Source organism: Stegostoma tigrinum, chromosome 7 (genome assembly GCF_030684315.1).
Source record: "Stegostoma tigrinum isolate sSteTig4 chromosome 7, sSteTig4.hap1, whole genome shotgun sequence".
Classification (NCBI taxonomy): Eukaryota; Metazoa; Chordata; class Chondrichthyes; order Orectolobiformes; family Stegostomatidae; genus Stegostoma; species Stegostoma tigrinum.
In genome coordinates, this window is record NC_081360.1 from 8,327,518 (window position 1) to 8,346,322 (window position 18,805).

At 40.3% G+C, this 18,805-nt stretch overlaps 1 protein-coding gene across 11 annotated transcripts in view; it reads left to right on the forward strand.

Moving 5' to 3' along the window:
• LOC125453844 (aldehyde oxidase 1-like) overlaps positions 1-18,805 on the forward strand; it is a 121,858-nt gene that overhangs the window by 87,286 nt on the left and 15,767 nt on the right. For 7 of the 11 annotated variants that reach the window (XR_009445916.1, XM_059647034.1, XM_059647028.1 and 4 more), the window contains 6 exons: positions 2,719-2,805; positions 4,873-5,064; positions 13,221-13,451; positions 14,030-14,125; positions 16,591-16,719; positions 17,583-17,657. Coding sequence is in view for 7 of the 11 variants with exons in the window: in XM_059647034.1 (XP_059503017.1) it covers positions 2,719-2,805; positions 4,873-5,064; positions 13,221-13,451; positions 14,030-14,125; positions 16,591-16,719; positions 17,583-17,657 (810 nt within the window). In the remaining 4 variants the exon portion in view is untranslated. Of the gene's footprint in view, positions 1-2,718; positions 2,806-4,872; positions 5,065-13,220; positions 13,452-14,029; positions 14,126-16,590; positions 16,720-17,582; positions 17,658-17,747; positions 17,891-18,805 lie in introns of all 11 variants that reach the window. The other 4 variants (XR_009445918.1, XM_059647031.1, XR_009445915.1 and 1 more) reach the window with 3 other exon arrangements.

Below are 18,805 nucleotides of genomic sequence, written 5' to 3' on the forward strand. Positions count from 1 at the left end.
TTTCACAATGGGTTGATCTCTGAGCGGATGGGGCAGGATGTCTTTCAGACATATCATTGTAATAATCAAGAATTTATATCATAGAGTAGAATCACCGAATCCCTATAGCATGGAAAGAGGTCATTTGGCCCCTTGAGTCCAACACCGACCCACAAAAAACACAGCACCTAGAACCAGTCCTCCATCATATCCCCATAGCCCGCCATTTACCAAGGCTAATCCACCTAGCCCGCGTATCCCTTGATGCTGTGGGGGAGTTTAGCATGACTTATCCACCTAACGTGCACATTTTTGGACTGTGGGAGGAAATCGGAGGACCCGGCAGAAACCCATGTAGACACAGGGAGAAAGTGCAAACCTCAGCCTCGGGTGACTGTCTGTGTGGAGTTTGCACTGTATCTGTGTATGTTTCTTCTGTGTGCTCTGGTTTCCTCCCACAGTCTAAAAATGTGCAGGCAAATTGAATTAGCCATGGGAAATTCAAGGTTACAGGGATAAGGTAGGGGGTTCGGGTCTGGGTAGAGAGCTTTTTGGAGGTTCAGTGCAAACTCAGCGGGCCAAATAGCCTGCTTTCACACTGTACAGATTCTAAGTCTCCACACAGACAGTCATCCAAAGCTGGAATGCAACCTGAGTCCCTGACACCGTAAGGCATCAGTGCTAACAACTGAGCAACTGTGTGATTACAATCTCAATGGAGTCAAGTTAGGTAAAGGGGAAGCACAACGAGACCTAGGTGTTCTTGTACATCAGTCAATGAAAGCAAGCATGCAGGTACAGCAGGTAGTGAAGAAAGCTAATGGCATGCTGGCCTTCATTACAAGAGGAATTGAGTATAGGAGGAAAGAGGTCCTTCAGCAGCTGTACAGGGCCCTGGTGAGACTGCACCTGGAGTATTGTGTGCAGTTTTGGTCTCCAAATTTGAGGAAGGACATTCTTGCTATTGAGGGAGTGCAGCGTAGGTTCACAAGGTCAATTCCCAGAATGGCGGGACTATCATATGTCGAAAGATTGGAGCGACTGGGCTTGTATACTCTTGAGTTTAGAAGAATGAGAGGGGATCTGATTGAGACGTATAAGATTATTAAGGGATTGGACACTGTGGAGGCAGGAAGCATGTTTCTGCTGATGGGTGAGTCCAGAACCAGAGGATACAGTTTAAAAATAAGGGGTAGGCCATTTAGAACAGAGTTGAGGAAAAACTTCTTCACCCAGAGAGTGGTGGATATATGGAATGCTCTGCCCCAGAAGGCAGTGGAGGCCAACTCTCTGGATGCTTTCAAGAAAGAGATAGACAGAGCTCTTAAAGATAGTGGAATCAAGGGTTATGGGGATAAGGCAGGAACAGGATACTGATTGTGGATGATCAGTCATGATCATAATGAATGGTGGTGCTGGCTCGAAGGGCCGAAAGGCCTACTCCAGCACCTATTGTCTGTAACTGTGCCACCCAATGTATATCGAAATATCAAACTAATTTTGTATTCGCCAAGTATCAGGTCAGTGGGTGCTATTAGACAGCTGATTGTTCCATTTCCCTGCTCTGTAGCCTTCTCACTCAGTGGAAACCGGAGCCCACATAAGTCCACACTATAAAATGGACAAGAGCAAAGTGGCTAACAAGTTCTGCATCAACTATTAATTTGATATCAATTTGACATTTGCTCTGCCTCATTATTAACTTAAAATGCAAATGCAATCCAGCATGATGGACAATTTTTTTGTCATTTAGAGCAATTGTTAGCAAGCTCTCTGCAGTCGTGAATGCTAATTGTCCTTCTTGAAGCCAGCTCCACAAGATTTCAGGCAAAACTACAAAATCAACTCAATCAACTAGACACTGTATCTGGATGTTAAGACTATTTCCTCCACTTGGTCCCATTTGCTCAACTCTCAAATGGCCAAAGTTCCAAGGAGGACAAGGAATATTCTTCAAAGACATCTGAAGCTCTGAATGAAGTGAGGCAGCAGTGACTTTCATAACTGCAGAGAGCTTGCTTCAAGAACGACATTAGCTTTTGTTCACTGATCCTCCTGTTTAATCTAGATCTTGTGGTGAAGCCACCACTGATTAATTTTTACAGCACTCTTGTGTCAGTGATATTCAGTCCCAGTCTCACTGAAGTAAAGGAGTGAAATGAAAGTCTCCATAGTATTCGAGACCCATGGGCTGCTGTCTCATCTGTAGTCACCAACATGCTGCTCTATCAGCAGCAGCCACTGCCAAGTCACTGCTAAGTGCTAAAGCTGCCGGCCTCTGTCTGGCAGCTCCAGGTGGTAAAGACATTATAACCCGAGGTTATCCTGTTGAGTCGTCTTAAGTCCCTGATGAGCATAGGATCTGGTGAACAATCCTTCCACAAGTAAGTGTGGATGTCCTAGCGCTTTTTCAAGCTGCGCGCAAGATACGTGCAAAACTCACAAGATCCTGCCCGTGGATTGGGTGAAGTCAATTCTGGGGGAAATAACCTGTTATCCTGATATAATCCATATAACCTTATATCAGTTGTTACTGGATTCACAATTGAGTTGTTCAAACTGATCTTTCTAGCATTGACAGATTGCATTGTCCTCCACAAGAAGAGAGATGATATCCTGTGAGTAAAAGGTTTTGGTCAGTCCAAGAATGACAACAATTCAAAAGTAGTTAATTATCTGTGAACCATTTGTTCTGAGATTGTGAAATATACTGCATAAATTGTGATATTTAAAATGCAGGTTGGTTACTTGACTGATGGCAGAATAATTGCTGCAGAAGTGACCTGTTACTCCAATGGAGGCAACGAAGTGGATTGTTCTTTAGTGGTGAGTTCCAAAGTGTTCGTATCAGGGGATGAGCAATTGACAAACTCAGGCTTGGTAGGCTGAATGGAGAAGCTTAAGCTGTTATGGAAAGGAGAGAGAGATATAATCTAAACTCCTACATTTCCTCCCCTTCCATCTGTAAATAGAGTGCATTGATTTCAAAAGGCTTTGTTGTGATTATCAAATCTCCTTTTCATATAAACATGACTTGCAGCAAGTTCCCTTAAATTTAAACCTAGCATATTCAAAGTTAGAGAATATGGAATAGAGTGATGAAAACAAACAAGGAACCAGCCTATTTCAAGCAAGTCCAAGAGTCTTCCAAACCAGGTTTTGAATAAACTTGCAGGCTGTCCTAGCTGTTAATCAGATGCCTATGCTTCCTACGTTGGTGGAAACAGATGGTTCAAGGACTTAGGAAAGTATAATTAAAACTCTTCAAAATGTAGGGGAGTTTTGGTCATACAACATTGTTTATTGACAAATAATTTATCATGTGACTATCTATTCCTCTGGTCAAAATCCATTGTACACTTGAGGCGATAGATGGATAGTTTTTAGCACATCTGCAGGCATAATGAGTTTCAATAGATCTCTTTAGTTATCTGCTTAGAATTGAAGACTAACTGCCTGTGTTCTCTTTGCTTTGCTGTTCTATGGCACACCTACGCACTTTGTAAAATTTCACCAGGTTGATCTGTTTAGCATTGTCCTTGTAATTTTCAGAATTTTCCTGAACTGTATCCAGTTTGTAGATCATGTGATCTACAGTAGCCAGTTTAAAAGTCCAGCCAAGTCAATGTTTAAATACTAAGGAATGTATAGTTCTTAAATTATTATATCCTTAACTTCTCATAGACATGGCACATGGCAAAGGATGTTAACTTTTTCAGAGAACACAGCGGAGATGGGTTGGATGGTCTCCTGTATAATGTTAAGTGCTGTAAGGGTCAATTTTAAACTTGCACCCCTTATGAATGGTTGAAATGGTTGTGCATCATTACCTGTTCCCAATGCATTCCTGCCCATTAACATATTGAGTACCATGTTCTCTCAGCGTCAGAGTGCCCACTGCAAGCAGGCAGGAACCTACTCGATATTTCCATTTATAAATTTTTACAGTATCCTGAGCAGGCCTCTGTTAACGACATGGTGAATTAACACGAAAGTCAGCAGTCAATACTGTCAAGACTCTGAGAAGAGAAGATAAAATGCGGCTCAGTGAATGAGGATATATGTACAAAGTTATGAGAATAGATAGGGAGAAGTGTTTCCCCTTAGTACAGGGATCAGTAGCCAGGGAATACAGTTTTAAAGTAAGAAGCAGGAGGTTTAGAGGGCATTTGAGGAATTTTTCAACTGCATGATGATGGGTATCTAACCTCATTGCCTGAAAGAGTGGGAGAGGCAGGAACCCGCAAGAGATTTAAGGACTATCTTAATGAGCATTTGAAATGCCATAGTATCTAAAGCTACGGGCCAAGCACTGGAAAGTGGGATTAGAATAGATGCTTGATGACCTATCGAACAACTATTTGAATATAATTATGTTGATGTAGGTGTAAAAGTTGTGAATACAACCCTCATATCAACATAAAATCAAACTGAAACTCCAGAGCAGAACTGAGGTAATGCTACAATGTCAGAAGTGCTGACTTGTAGAAAAGACATTAAACTGAGGCCTTATCTACACAACTGGGCGGATGTTGAAGATTCCAAGGCATTTTTCATAGGAGGGCAAAAGGCATTTCCCCTACTGTACTGTACCAGCATTCCTCCCGCAAGCAATTTGAGTAACAGATTAACTGGTCATTCAATTCATTTCCTGTTGTATTTGCCCAAAGGGGAGCATCTGCTCTTTAAGACCACTCCTTGAGCTCTGAGGCATTGAAGAGTCACGAAGACGTGATACAGTGCTATTTAAATGTATTCTTTGAGAATACTCTCTACTGATATCAAACTTATTTGCTGTTAGGAGCATCTGACAATAATTAATGGAAAAAAGGACAATGTTGAATAAATATAGAGAGCAGGATCATGACAGTTGTGTTGGTTTCTTGGTGACAGGTTATGCAGGAAATAGTCTCAAAGCTGGACAGTGGCTACTACATTCCACATGTCCGCCTGACTGGCTTCGTTTGCAAGACTAATTTACCATCAAATACTGCATTTCGTGGATTTGGACAGCCACAGGCAATTGCTATTACTGAAAGCTGGATAACAGACGTTGCTACTAAATGTGGACTTTCAGCTGAAAAGGTAATTTATTGAAAGGCAGTTTGTCTCCCCGTATGTACTATCCCAGTGTCCCTTATACCTGCTGTGTACTGCTATGTTCTCTCTTCAACTACTGGTGGAATTCACCACAACTGGACAAAAGCAGGTTGTTCAATTAATCTTCCAATCAGTCATTTTTGCTTTTGGTTGAGTGAATGCTGAAGTGCGCTTGTCTAAATGACTAACAGTCTGGTTAAAGGGATTCACTAGTCTCTGTGACTCCGAAGACCCATCCATATTTGCATTCACCAGAAGAGCTGCCAAGTGGAAAACAGGATTTCTGTAATAGCTTGCAAGTTTGAGGGATAGAGTTAGGCTGTCAGTATGTCAATAAATGTACACTAGTCATCTTTTATAGTTTAACTTGGATTGTATACCCATACCAAGATCTGATTGGCAAAGCACACAATGGTTTCTCTTACAGCTTTGAGCTTTTGGTCTTCAAACTTCTCTCACTGTTTTGTATCTTGTCCTGTTTGTTTTGACACTAAATGGTGTCTCTACCTCTCAAAGACAAAGGCAGGGCATATTTTTTATCAATTCACCTACTCGTTACCCTAAGCATTTTTCCAGCCCTTTGTGTGCGGTAACTTTCCCTTACCAATTGTCTTTCATTCAGGCAACCCGGGTTCGATTCCAGCCTTGGGCAACTGTCTGTGCGGAGTTTGCACATTCTCCCCATGTCTGCGTGGATTTTCTCTGGGTGCTGCGGTTTCCTCCCACAGTCTAAAGATGTGCAGACTAGGTGGATTGGCCGTGCTAAATTGCCTGTAGTGTTCAGGGGTGTGTTGGTTATAGGGGGATGGGTCTGGGTGGGATGCTTCAAGAGGTGGTGTGGACTTGTTGGGCCGAAGGGCCTGTTTCCACACTGTAGGGAATCTAATCTAATCTTAATCTAATCTTACCACTACATAAGGTCCAAATCTTCCAAGGAAGAGCAATCACTGTTAGATTACTATTTTTACACAGCTTCTACATCTCTGAAACTAGACTGTGCTCCAGATTTCAGTTGGATCTTCTTCAGATATGAGCAGTGTACCTGAAAATCAAACTACTTTCTGGTCAGGCTGGATCATTTTGGTGATACAGGCTGTGCCTCCTTTTTACAGCACCGGCTGACATATCCTACTGAGCTTTCACAAACACACCGAGAAACTTTGAGAAATATAAACAGTTTTTCAGTGTCATCGTATCATAGAGATATAACTATGGAAAACAGACCCTTCACTCCAATTTATGCATGCCAAACAGATATCCTAATTTAATCTAGTCCCATTTTCCAGCGTTTTACCCTTATCTCTCCAAAGCCTTCCTATTCATTTACCCATCTACATGCCGAGTAAATGTTCTATTGTACCAGCCTCCATCGCTTCCTCTGGCGGCTCATTCCATACATGCACCATCCTCTGCGTGAAAAAGTTGCCCCTTTAGTCCCTTTTTAACTCTTTCCCCTCTCACTTCAAACCTATACCCTTCATTTCTGGACTTCCCTACCCTGCACCACCAATTTAGGTGTCATCTGCAAACTTATTAACCCTTCCTCTTTAGTGTGTACTTTCTTTTTTAAAAAAAAGCTTCTTTATCCTTTATTCTCAGACTGAACTTTTATTTATGACTCTCTCAAGTCTGTAACAAATACTTAAATATCCTGTATCTAGGTACTCTGTACCTTAGATGGCACTGAGAGTACATTACAAGCATTTCACTACACTCATTTGACTGCATGTGACAATAAAGGCTATTAATTCATTTCCTTTTCTTTACTCATTCACGAGATGACAGTGCTGCTGGCTGGGCAGCATTTATAGCCCATACCTAATTGCTCAGAGGGCAGCTCAGAGTCAACCACATTGATGTGGGTCTGGAGTCACATGTAGGCCAGACCAGGTAAGGATGGCAGTTTCCCTCCTTAAAGGACATTAGTGAACCAGATAGAGTTTCCAACAATCAGCAATGGATTCATGATCATCATTAGACTCTTAATTACAGATATTTTATTGAATTCAAATTCCACCATCTGCTGTAGTGGGATTCGAACCTGGATCCCCAGAATGTTATCTGGGTATCTGGATTAATAGTCCAGCGATAATACCACTACACCATCACCTCCCATATTTCTTTCTTTCATTCATTCATTCAGTGGACACAGCATTAATCCTTCTAGCACACCACTGAACACATACCTCCAGTCCAAAAAACTGTGTACTAATGTGTTAGTGTATGTATTGGTGAATGTATAGGTGGGTCAGGTAAGTGATTAGGGTGGCAGGCAGAAAGAGTGGGTTGTTGTTTGGGAGGGCTGATTATTTGTTTGGGTCAAGGAGAGTCTGGGATTGATAAAGGGATGAGGTGGGTGCTGTGAGCCTGCCAGATGGTAATCAGACAGTAATAGTGAATCAGGTTGGGTAGGGTGTTGGATGGAAGGATCGGGGATAGTCAGTTTGAACTGGGGGACATCAGGGGATGACAGCAAGCAGTGGAAGCTGGTCAGGTCAAGTTGGTGGGGAATGAAGGGGGTCAGGCAGTAGAGGATAGTTGGAGCAAATTGGCCAGGGGAAGTTGGGTGGTGGGGGCCCATCGGTGGGTTGTAGGTAATGAGGGGCTCAGAGGCAGGGATGAAAATTTGCTGACATTCCCTGGATAACTATCCTGGTAACTGAATCAGAACTCAGACTCAAAAACATTTTCAGAAGGTGTCTGGACAAAGGAAACTTGTCTGTTGAAGTTTAAACTTCCTGGGTAGTTCCCATGGAGTCAGTGCATCAAGATTTCTGAGGAGCCCAGTGCATATCTTAGATTGTACGTCCAATGTCTGACTATTCAGAGACTGGAAGATCTTGTCAATATTTTTCACATACACCTATTTCTGTTATCAAAATCCTCCAAGGCTATGTCACCTAGAACTGCATTGGCATTTATTATAAAGAAAGAAGTCTTAAACTCTTTTAGAAGTTCAAATGGACAGAACTTTTCTTAGAGTCCAGTTAGTAAAAATGATAAGTTAACCTGTGTACCTTGGGAAGAGACAATAAGGGTGCCACATTGGGTGAATGTTCGGAAAGTTCAAAAGGAAACGCTATCAACCTCAACAGTTGAGGAAGAAAGTAAACAGTGATGCTTCTTGGTGTTTCCATGTCAGGAAATGATATTGCTGAGCAAAAAGGGTTGAATTTTTGTTATTTAAGACCTTTCAAAATTGTCTTGTGCAAATAGTTTTACATTCTTTCTCATCATTAAAGTACGTTGACATCCTCATGTGATATAAATAGCTACTAATTACCAAATTGTCAAAATAAAATTGATGATCTCCCAAGCCAGAGCTTACCCTTTGATCTGAAGTATCCAGTATTACCGTCAGCTGGGTTCATAGCACATTTTAATCCTATAGTTTTACCTCAATAAACAATGTCACAGATGGCCTCAAGGTTTTGTCTTTTTGCTGAGAGTTGGCTCTATATAACTTAATATAATTTTGTCATGGCCCTACCTTACCGTCCTTTTATACTGTGCTCTACTTTAGTAATGTTGATATACGAAAATAAATTCCTAATGAAATTAGATGATAACTTTTAGGAATAAAGTTAGATTTTAACAATAAGTATTCTAGTTAGTAACCCAAATAATCATATATTTGTAATGCTCCACCAAAGCCACAATGATTATTTGACACTTACAGGTTTCCTCAGTCCATCATCTATGGACATGATCAAAGTGCACTCAACAAAGGCTCCAATCATTTCCGACTTAAATTGACTGTCCTCTTTTTACTTGAAAATATGGTCACTTTGGACACTGTAGATTGGCTCTTTTCAAGATAATGCTACTTGATCTCATTTCAAGACTCTTATCCACTCCACTAATGCCAGACAAGGGCACTGTAAATGAATCCCAGTGTTGCCAACTGTGATATCAGGCAACTAACCACTACAGAGTTTCTGAACACTATTTTCCTTTATTTTCAATTTACTATTAATTATATTCACAAGATTTCAATATCCTACTCTGATTAATTTCTTTTTCAAAAGAAAGAGAACAATTGATTGAGTATTGGAAATTTGGAAGTGAATCTGTTCGTTATACACTAAAATAACAGTAACATGAGTGGGCAAGTCTATTGCCGGGTTGATTAGTGTTATGGATCACAGAATGTATCCAAACAGTTCTTCTCAGATTTGGTTAATGCAGTTAAGAGAAGGCTCAACAAGAGCAATTTTAAAAATATGAGCATTTATTGAGTAATAAGAGAAGATGAAAAAAGAAAGGAAATTTTATGAAATTAATAAAACAAATGAAAAAGAGATTGAAAAAACAATAAGCCTCACGCCCTTCTGGCCATTGGGGACCCCTCAATCAATGGCTGGTCTGGAGGCTGAGCTTGCTCCTTGCACCGTTTACGATTTCGGTCCAAGGTGAAGTCCAACGAGCTGGAACAAAACTCTCTCTCTCTCTTTTACAGTGTCATGATCAACCAGCACAGAAAACAGCAAATACAACAGACAAAACTGATGGCTAGTACAGAAAACACAGCTACAGAAAAAGCTAGCTGCAGGTGCTGTCTTTGGCATGTACAAGAATGTTCGCAGACCTCATTCGTGGTCATGCAGCTGTCAAATGTCATCAGCACTTTTAGCCCTTCAGCCCATCCTATACAATCCACCCTGATGATATTTGACAGTGCGTGTTGCAGGGGCAAATCAGTGATAGCCACACAAGAATGTATAAAAGAGTGTGTACCTTACATTACAAGATGAAATCTACAATAAAAATAACTAGCATCAGTACAAACAATACAACAATAAGGGTGTATCATCAAATTGCGGTGGTCTTTGAGGATCAACCCTTTAAATATACATATTCCATCTCTGATTTACAGGGCCATGATGGAACCCACAATTCGTGCCACCTGACTGAGGCGACCAGAATATCATCTACATTTTTTTTCAGTTAATCCATTTAAATAATATGCTCTAAAATTCAGTATATTTCCGATTCAGGTTTCTTAATTTGTGTTGTTTTTTCAAATCCTCCAGTTCCCTATCCATAGGTCATTTCACTCAATACAGTAAAATAACAGACAGTGATTCAAAATTTCTCAGCTCTCTTCATCTGTATCCATTTTGAGGATACTTCTTCGATATGTTTCTCTCCTTGCCAATTTTATGAATGATTTTATCATGGAGTGGTAACTACCTCCAAATGCAGATACCTCCTTTGAGCTACAGTGCACACGGTAACAAACAATACTGCTCTAACGTTCATCAGGCTTACCTTCACCTTATGCTTCCCGCCTTTTATTTTTCACACATTTCCCTTACCACAGACTTCTACATCACCTGAGTCTTAGCTCAGCCTTCTTTCAAAACAGTAACTGTTCAAATACATTACAATTTCACCTAAAAATGCTCAAGATGGGTTATCAATATGTCATCTGATGAGCCCTTTTGGTCAGTATATTATGACTCCTCCTAGAATCCATATTTTTTCATTTCTGTAACACTTTAACATAATGGCCAATCACACTTTATATTTTGATCGTAATTCTTTTTACATCCCTTTCACTAGTACTACTTTCATTGTTTTAAAGTCAGTTTCTCCAATGGATTATGTGTCAGTGTTGTATCATTTAAACTATATTTTTGTGCTGTTCCAAGCCACACTTATCCTTTTGTCAAGTAGGTGTACATGTCTGAGACCCGTTCTTCAGCGCATGTTTGACTCTGTCTCATGTTTGTTACTTTTGAGCTACCACTCACTTTTGCACAATTACATTGGTATCCCAAGACCATGTCACGCATTCTTGACTTCCAAATGATCTTATCAAATGGTTTATGAGGTTTTATTTATCTTGCCATGTATGGTCTCAATACCTAAGGTCGTGGCTTGATCACCAATTCAGTTCTCTTAAAAAGGAAAGACAAAGGACGCAAACATCACCAAGAGAAAGCTATCAGTTTTGTGCTCTGTTGTAAGCCTTCTTTTCACTACTGTAACATTTTAACCTAAATTGGCAATTCAACCCATTATTCTACTATTTTTTGTCTTCTGGCACAAGTCTCCACCCCTAGTTTACTTCATCTCATCCGGTTTTGCAACTTAACTATTACCACCATATCTAATTTCAGAAATCTGTAGAGATTTGATAGTCAATGGAACATAATCTCATAATATTTTAAAACAGAAGTTAAACATTTCTGCTTGATTCAGGTACAACATACTTTGTTCTTTCTCTGGAATGACCCACATTTTTTTAAAGTTACTTGATGACTCATTCTAGATATTTGATATATCTCTGTGTAAATTTGTTCAGATTCAATACTCAATTTACTCTCTTCAAGTCAGTAACCATTTTTATGTATTGAAACCATTGAGACTGTGTACATTCACTTTATCATTTCCCAGAATCCCTTTAAATTTTCAGGTGACTGTCCCATTTAAATGTTTTAGAATACCAGGGTATGTGAGTTTTAATACTGTTTTTGTTTTGATATGCCTAAGTATACTCAGGCTCAGTAGTTTCGAGATTCCTGACACTCATATTTCCATAACACTTCTCCAAAACTGAAATGTGTTATTGACGAATGGCTTGATGGGTTGAAGGTGCCTAAACCATCACAGTATTGCAACATTGAAATTATGCAAATGGGTTCAGCCTTCAGTGTCTCTAATTTCTAAAAATAAACAAGCGCCATCCATTCCACGTCAAGCAGAATAGATTAATTATATTAAGCTACTATGGGTTTAACAAAGTGGGTGGGGTGTAAACTCCTGCATGTAATTACATCATCTGTCTCTCCTCCTCCTTGAAGGAAGGAAAAGCCCAAACCTTTGTTAAAATTGTCTTTTCGAAACTCCCCGTACACAGGGTGTTGCAGTTTCAGCATTCCAATTTCCCTATCACTTAGATATTAACAATGAGTCAATCTTATCATCAGGAATTAAAGATTCACTTGCGTTAGAACAGTATTTAGAAGTTCAGTCTGACCAGAGAATGAAATTCCAAACATGGAAATTTCTGGAATTAAAATTTACCCAAGCCCAAACACAACACGGAGTCAATTCCAAAACGTAAAATTTTACCAAGATTTTTAATCAACATTTCGCAAATTTTTGCTTTACAAAACCACTGATAGTTTCTTAAAAGGACATTACATTAACCATACATGCTCCACACAGATACAATCACACAATACACTTTCAAATCACCATACATTCCAAAATGCAATTAAAACTTCAAAGTATCCCCTGATCTCGAGCTTCAGGGAACAAAAAAAACCATACAAGATGACATTTAGCAACCAACAAACAAAGGTCCATTCAAACCAGACTACAAGAATTAACACTTCTGCAAGGTTCAGTGCACTTGCACAACACAGAAACCTGGGATCTAGTTAACTGTTTTTCTCTAGTTACAACCATCCCCTTTCCTTTTGGGGATCCGAATTGTGCTAACGTATTAACTACAGGCCCAAGTCCAGAGTCTGTTACATTATGCCCTGGAACACGCAAAGTCTCTGAAGCATCAGATTGCTTTTCCCTTCTCTTATACATTTTCCCAAACCCCATGTCTGGTCGCCAAAAATGTCTTGGATCACAGAATGCATCCAAGTTGTTCTTTTCAAATTTGGTTAAATGTTGTTAACAGAAGGCTCGACAACAGCAATTTGCTAAAATATGAACATTTACTGAGTAATAATAAAAGACAACAAAAGGAACATTTATTAAGGAAATAGAAAAAAATGATAAAGAGAGGGTAAAGAAACAAAAGCCTCATGCCCTTCCAGCTGTCAGGGATCTCTCGATCGACGGCTGTTCTGGAGTTATTCCTGGTACCATTTCTGATTCTGGTCTGAGATGAAGTCAAATAACTTGGAACAAAACTTTCTTTCTTATAAAGTGTAACAAACAGCCAGCAAAAAAAATAGCAAATACAGTAGATAAAACTGATGGCCAATACAGAATAAAAAAAGCTGCAGGTGCCGTCTTTGGCATATACAGGTATGTTCGTAGGACTCATTCAAGGTCATGCAGCTGTTGAATATCCTCAACAATTTTATCCCTTCAGGCGTCCTATACAACAAGGCAGTGAGTTTCTCTGGATAGCCATAGGATCATTTGAAAAACACCGTTTAACTTTTCAGGTACGTGAAATAAATTTATACAGAGGACAGGAGGCCTGCACACCTTACAAACACGTGTTTGACTCACGTAATCAGCTGACCTGTTGGAATGAATGCCTACAAATGGCTTCTTATCACAATAGAAAGATTTCTGTCGAGAAATTCAACAATCTCAATCGCTGGAAGAAAAGGGGTATTTCTATTGTCCCCCTGAGAAAGGGAGTTGGTTTTTCTGAATCTACGCTCAACCAGGTAGGTTACTTTTTCTAGTCATATTTTGTATAACTATTGATTTTGATCATGTGCTGTCTGAGTACACTTCACATGTATGTGTCTGTGTGATTGTAGGTGCAAATGATTTAAACTGAAAGTGTTCAATGAGTATGACCCTGAAAATCCAAGGTTGTTTGTGCTGCATTGCATCAGTTGGTTACTGTCTTGATGATGAGTATCGCTGAGAGTGGCTGTTTTCAACATGCAGTAATCATGACAATAATTTAGTTTAGCAAAAGGGCATCATTTTCTTGAAACAGAGTGTGACTATACTGAACCCTGTGCTGACTTTATTCCTCCATCCAATTGAACTGGTTTCTAACCCAGAGATTCCTTGACTGTTAATTGGAAGTCACATTGTAGAGAATTGGAGCAATAACACTGAGGCCCAAGTAAAAAATAATTAAATTAATTATCCTGATTATTAGAATAACCCTCTGTGGGTTGTTAGTTACAGCATGTGGCTTTTTCCCTGGGTGGATTGATGACACATGTTGGACCTGTAGAGCTGCAAATATGAGAGAACAGATTAATTCAAGCATCTTTTTGCTTTGAAGGCTGGAGCTTTGCTCCATGTTTATGAGGATGGATCTGTTTTGTTGACCCATGGTGGGACAGAGATGGGACAAGGCCTTCATACCAAGATTCTTCAGGTAATCACGTTCTTTGAAGCTGGTAGTCTTACAATGGGATTGACAGGTATGCCAAGTTTCTCTTTCCTCACTTGTTAGTGCTTGCAAGGTTCTTCAGCAAGAGGCAAATTGGATTCTGCCCTTTTCCAGCAAAGGTCAGGCACCTGTAGTTGGTAATCCTCTCTGATTTCACTTATTGCCATTTCCCCCAGTCTCTACCTTCAAGGACCTGAGCACAGTTATTCTACACCCATAACTGATACCCTGGCTAAAATCGGAATTTGGAAACTTCTATTGTGACTGGTGCAGTTGTTGCATTTACTTTCCACTTTAACGTGTACTGTTGACCACCAGGTCCCAGTAACGTACAATCTGGAATTAAAATCAGGACTATGATTCAGTGACTTTGGGTTGGGAATGGGAGAAAATAAATTGGGCTGACCTGTTCCTCCTGATGGTGCTTTGCCATTCATAGACCCGCTTTGCCAGGGACAGAAACACACAAACTAGAGGAGCCTTCAATCTCTAGTGAGGTCCTGCGTGACTTCTTGCCTAACATAGAGCAACTTGGGTCTCCTGCTGTTGGTTGAGATTGGGAAAATTGGGAAGAATTAAATAGAATTTGGGAGTAATTGTATTGATATGGCTGAAAGATATAGTCATGGAAATTTCAAATACGCCCTCCAGGGAGACTGATGCACAAGAAGGTTGAAATTTGGAGCTGTAGCCTGAGCTTTATGAGTACTTTATGCTGCCTGTATCATATGACACTCGATTCCCTTGTCTATCAAAGATCCATTTTGTCCAACCTTCAATAAATTCAAAGTATTAGCCTCCACTATGTTCTGACGAATATAATTCACAGACTAATGACCTTTTGAGATAAAAACGTATGCTTGTTTCTCTCTTAAAAGGGAGACTTATTCTTAAACTATGTCCACTATGGCCCCACCACAAGAGAAAACATCCTCCCATTATCCACTGTATCAATACCTCAAGATGTGTTCTGTTCTAATAGAATTATTTTGTAAACTCAAACTATTCAGCCTTTCTTTATAAGGTAAGTCATTCTGTCAGGAACGAGTCAAGTCACCTTCTCAGATCAGCTTCAAAAGCAATTATGTTTCCTTTCAACAAAGGAGACCAAAACTGTACACAGTATTCCAGATGTGGCCTAACTAATGTCCTGTACAACTGCAGGAAAACTTCTCAACTTTTGTATTCCATTCCTATTGCTATAAACAACAACTTTCCACTTTTCTTCGTAATTACTTGCTGTACCTGCATTATAACTATTTTTTTATTATTCATGTCAGGATATCCGGATTGATTTGCACAGTGAAATCTACAATCACTCTCTATTTGAATACTACATGATTTTTCTACTTGTTGTACCAAAATGGACATTACACTCCATCTCGACGAATCTTTGGCAATCACTCAATTTGTATATATTCCTTTGCAGACTTTTTACCTTCTTTTGACAAGTTAATTTATTACCTATATTGGTATCATCAGCAAATTTAACAACTATAGAATCATAGAGATGTACAGCATGGATACAGACCCTACGGTCCAATTTGTCTATGCCGACCAGATATTCTAGATAAATCTAGTCCCATTCACCAGCATTTGGCCCATATCCCTCCAACCCCTTCCTATTTATCTACCCACCCAGATGTCTTTTAAATTTTGTAGTTGTACCCACCCCCACCACTTCCTCTGGCAGCACATTCCAAATACGCACTGTCCTCTGCGTGAAAAAGTTGCCCCTTGGGTCCCTTTTAAATCTTTCCCCTCCCATCTTAAACCTATGCCCTCTATTTTTTGAATTCTTCACCCCGGTGGAAAGATCTTGGCTATTCACCCTATGCATGCTCTTCATGATGGAAATTGCCCCAGCCTACTCAGTCTCTCCCTATAGCTCTGTCCGTCCAAACCTGGGACTCCATCCAAACCTGGCAACATCCTTGTAAATGTTCTCTAAACCAGTTCAAGTTTCACAATATCTTTCCTATAGCAGGGTGACCAGAATTCCAAAAGTGGCCTAACAAATGCACCATACAGCTGCAACGCGACCTCCAAACTCTTTTACTCCATGCACTGTCCATTTAAACACAAGCACACCAAATGCCTTCTTCACTATCCTATCTACCAACCTATGGTTATTACTTTATTAAAATAGTGGATTAGGTCAACATGATTTCCCTTGCGTAGAATAATTTAGCTTGCCTGACCACATGCGATTTTCTAAGTTTCCTGCTGAAACTTCTTAGTGAGGAATTCTCGCATCTTCCCTATAACAGATGATAGGCTAACTGGCAGAAATTTTGCTGCTTTCTATGTTCCTTCCTCCTTAAATTAAAGTGCTTCAATCCACTTGGACCTTCCAGAAGATTGTCTTGATGATTGGCATAAGGTTATCTGTTTTTGTTTAAACACTCTATTTTTGACGATTTAACTCCTGTTCCTTCCTGATTTTTCAGATTGCCAGCCATGAGCTGAAGATTCCAATGTCTGCTATTCACCTGAGTGAAACCTCCACTGGTATGGTGCCCAACACCAGCCCTACTGCGGCCTCCTCTGGCACTGATCTCAATGGCATGGCTGTGAAGGTAATGTGGGAAATCATGCTTAAATGAAATAAGGTCACTACTGAATGAGCTGCGTTGCTATAAGGAGGAAGAAACTTAAACTGATCACTGTATTCAGGCCTCCGTGAGTATCATGATACAGAACTGGCAGCTCAAAATCATGTCACTGGCTCCATGTCACTCTTTTTGTGTGGGTACTTTGAAATCCTCACAAATGCGACCCTGCTCACCCAATGCCCATTTCTGGTGAGATCTTGATGGGCAAGAAGCTCTTGATAATGGTAGTTTCCCGGAGGAAACATTAGCTCTATGTTTTTCTCTCTCTCTATAGATGCCTTAATGACATTGTAGTATCTCCAGCATTTTCTGTATTTATTCCACTAGATGTCAGTCAGCACAAGGCTCACCAGTCTAGCCCTTGCTCGTAAGACCCAGCTGCCTTTGGGACAACATGAAGATTGAGAACCCACCAGATCTCAACAACTGATCATCTGTAATGTGAAAACACTTCTAATCTGTGAAAGTAATGCTGGAGTCCATGATTCTCACATATTTACCCATCTTACTGGAGCCTCAACTCTCCATGATCAAGAGGGCGGGTGACCAGTTTACCTTCCCATAATGTGAAGAATCCGACACCTATAGGGTTCATCTGAGTCCTTACCTAATCTGGTCTTTATGATTGCAGTCTCATACTAATATTGCTGAGTTGGCTAAAGCCGGTTTAAACACATACAGTTATCTTTACCAGGGAGGGCTTATTTCCCACAGATGTTAGTGGTTGTTTACACTTCATTTGGATTCTGATTCCAGAGCATTTTTCTTGTCGTTATAATTCCTGACATGGTATTTTCGTAATCATGGTTTGGTTATGTTCCTCTCAGGATGCGTGTCAAACTCTCTTGCAGCGACTGCAACCTTTCATGCAAGAAAATCCCAAAGGAACTTGGAAGGACTGGGTGAGTCACCACTATAAACCATTTAGGCAGTTTTAATAAAAGAATATTTAAAACCAGATTATATTCATATTGAGCCTTATGATCTCTCAGGGCATCAGATAACGAGTGAAAAATTTGGTTCTGACAAAGCCGTTAGCATCAGAGCTCAGGGTGCTAATTTAATCCCAAAATACTGCCTGTGCTGTTTCTGAATCTGATCACGTCCAGTGCGATTTATGCTGAATGCCATTTTGGTGAGTGCATTACAGTGTACATTATAGATAAGTCATCACAAAAGGAATACAGGCCATTTGTAATCATACAGTCCCACATTCACGCAGCACGTAAACAGACATTTCGGCCCAACTCATCTGTGCCAAACAGACATCCCAATCTGACCTAGTCCCATTTACCAGCATTTGGCCCATATCCCTCTAAACCCTTCTTATTCATACGCCCATCCAGATGCCTTTTAAATGTTGTTATTGTGCCAGCCTCCTTCACTTCCTGTGGCAGCTCATATTATTCATGCACCATCCTCTGTGTGAAAACGTTACCCCTCAGTTCCTTTTTAAATCTTTCTCCTCTCATCTTAAACCTATGCCCTCTAGTTTTGGACTCTCCCACCCAAGCAAAAAGACCTTGGCTATTCACCCTACCCATGCCCCTCATGATTTTATAAATTTCTATAAGGTCATTCCTCAATCTCCAATGCTCCAGGGGAAAAAAAGCCACAGCCTATTCAGCCTCCCTCTGTGGCTCAAACCCTCCTGTCATGGCAACATCCTTGTAAGTATTTTCTGTGCCCTCTTATGGTTAACAACATCCTTCCTATTTGCTAAGAAGTGGGTAATGCTGTTCAGCCTTCTGGGCAGTGTCCAGTCCAACATAGTTGATTTTGAAGGAGTCTTGCTTGACTGCTTGTAGAATTGACTTCAAGAAGGATGTTAGCATTTCTTTGATAGGTCCTCCTACTGAAACAGTACAATGTGCTGGTGGTATATTTTCGGTAGAATTTCTTTGGCACTCGTGTCACTGATGCACAGTCTAGGCCGTATACTCTCCTCTCCACCTATCTTCTTTTCTCTCCATCTTCGGTTTGTCTCCCCCTCTCTCCCTATTTATTCCAGAACCCTCTCCCCATCCCCCACTCTGATGAAGGGTCTAGG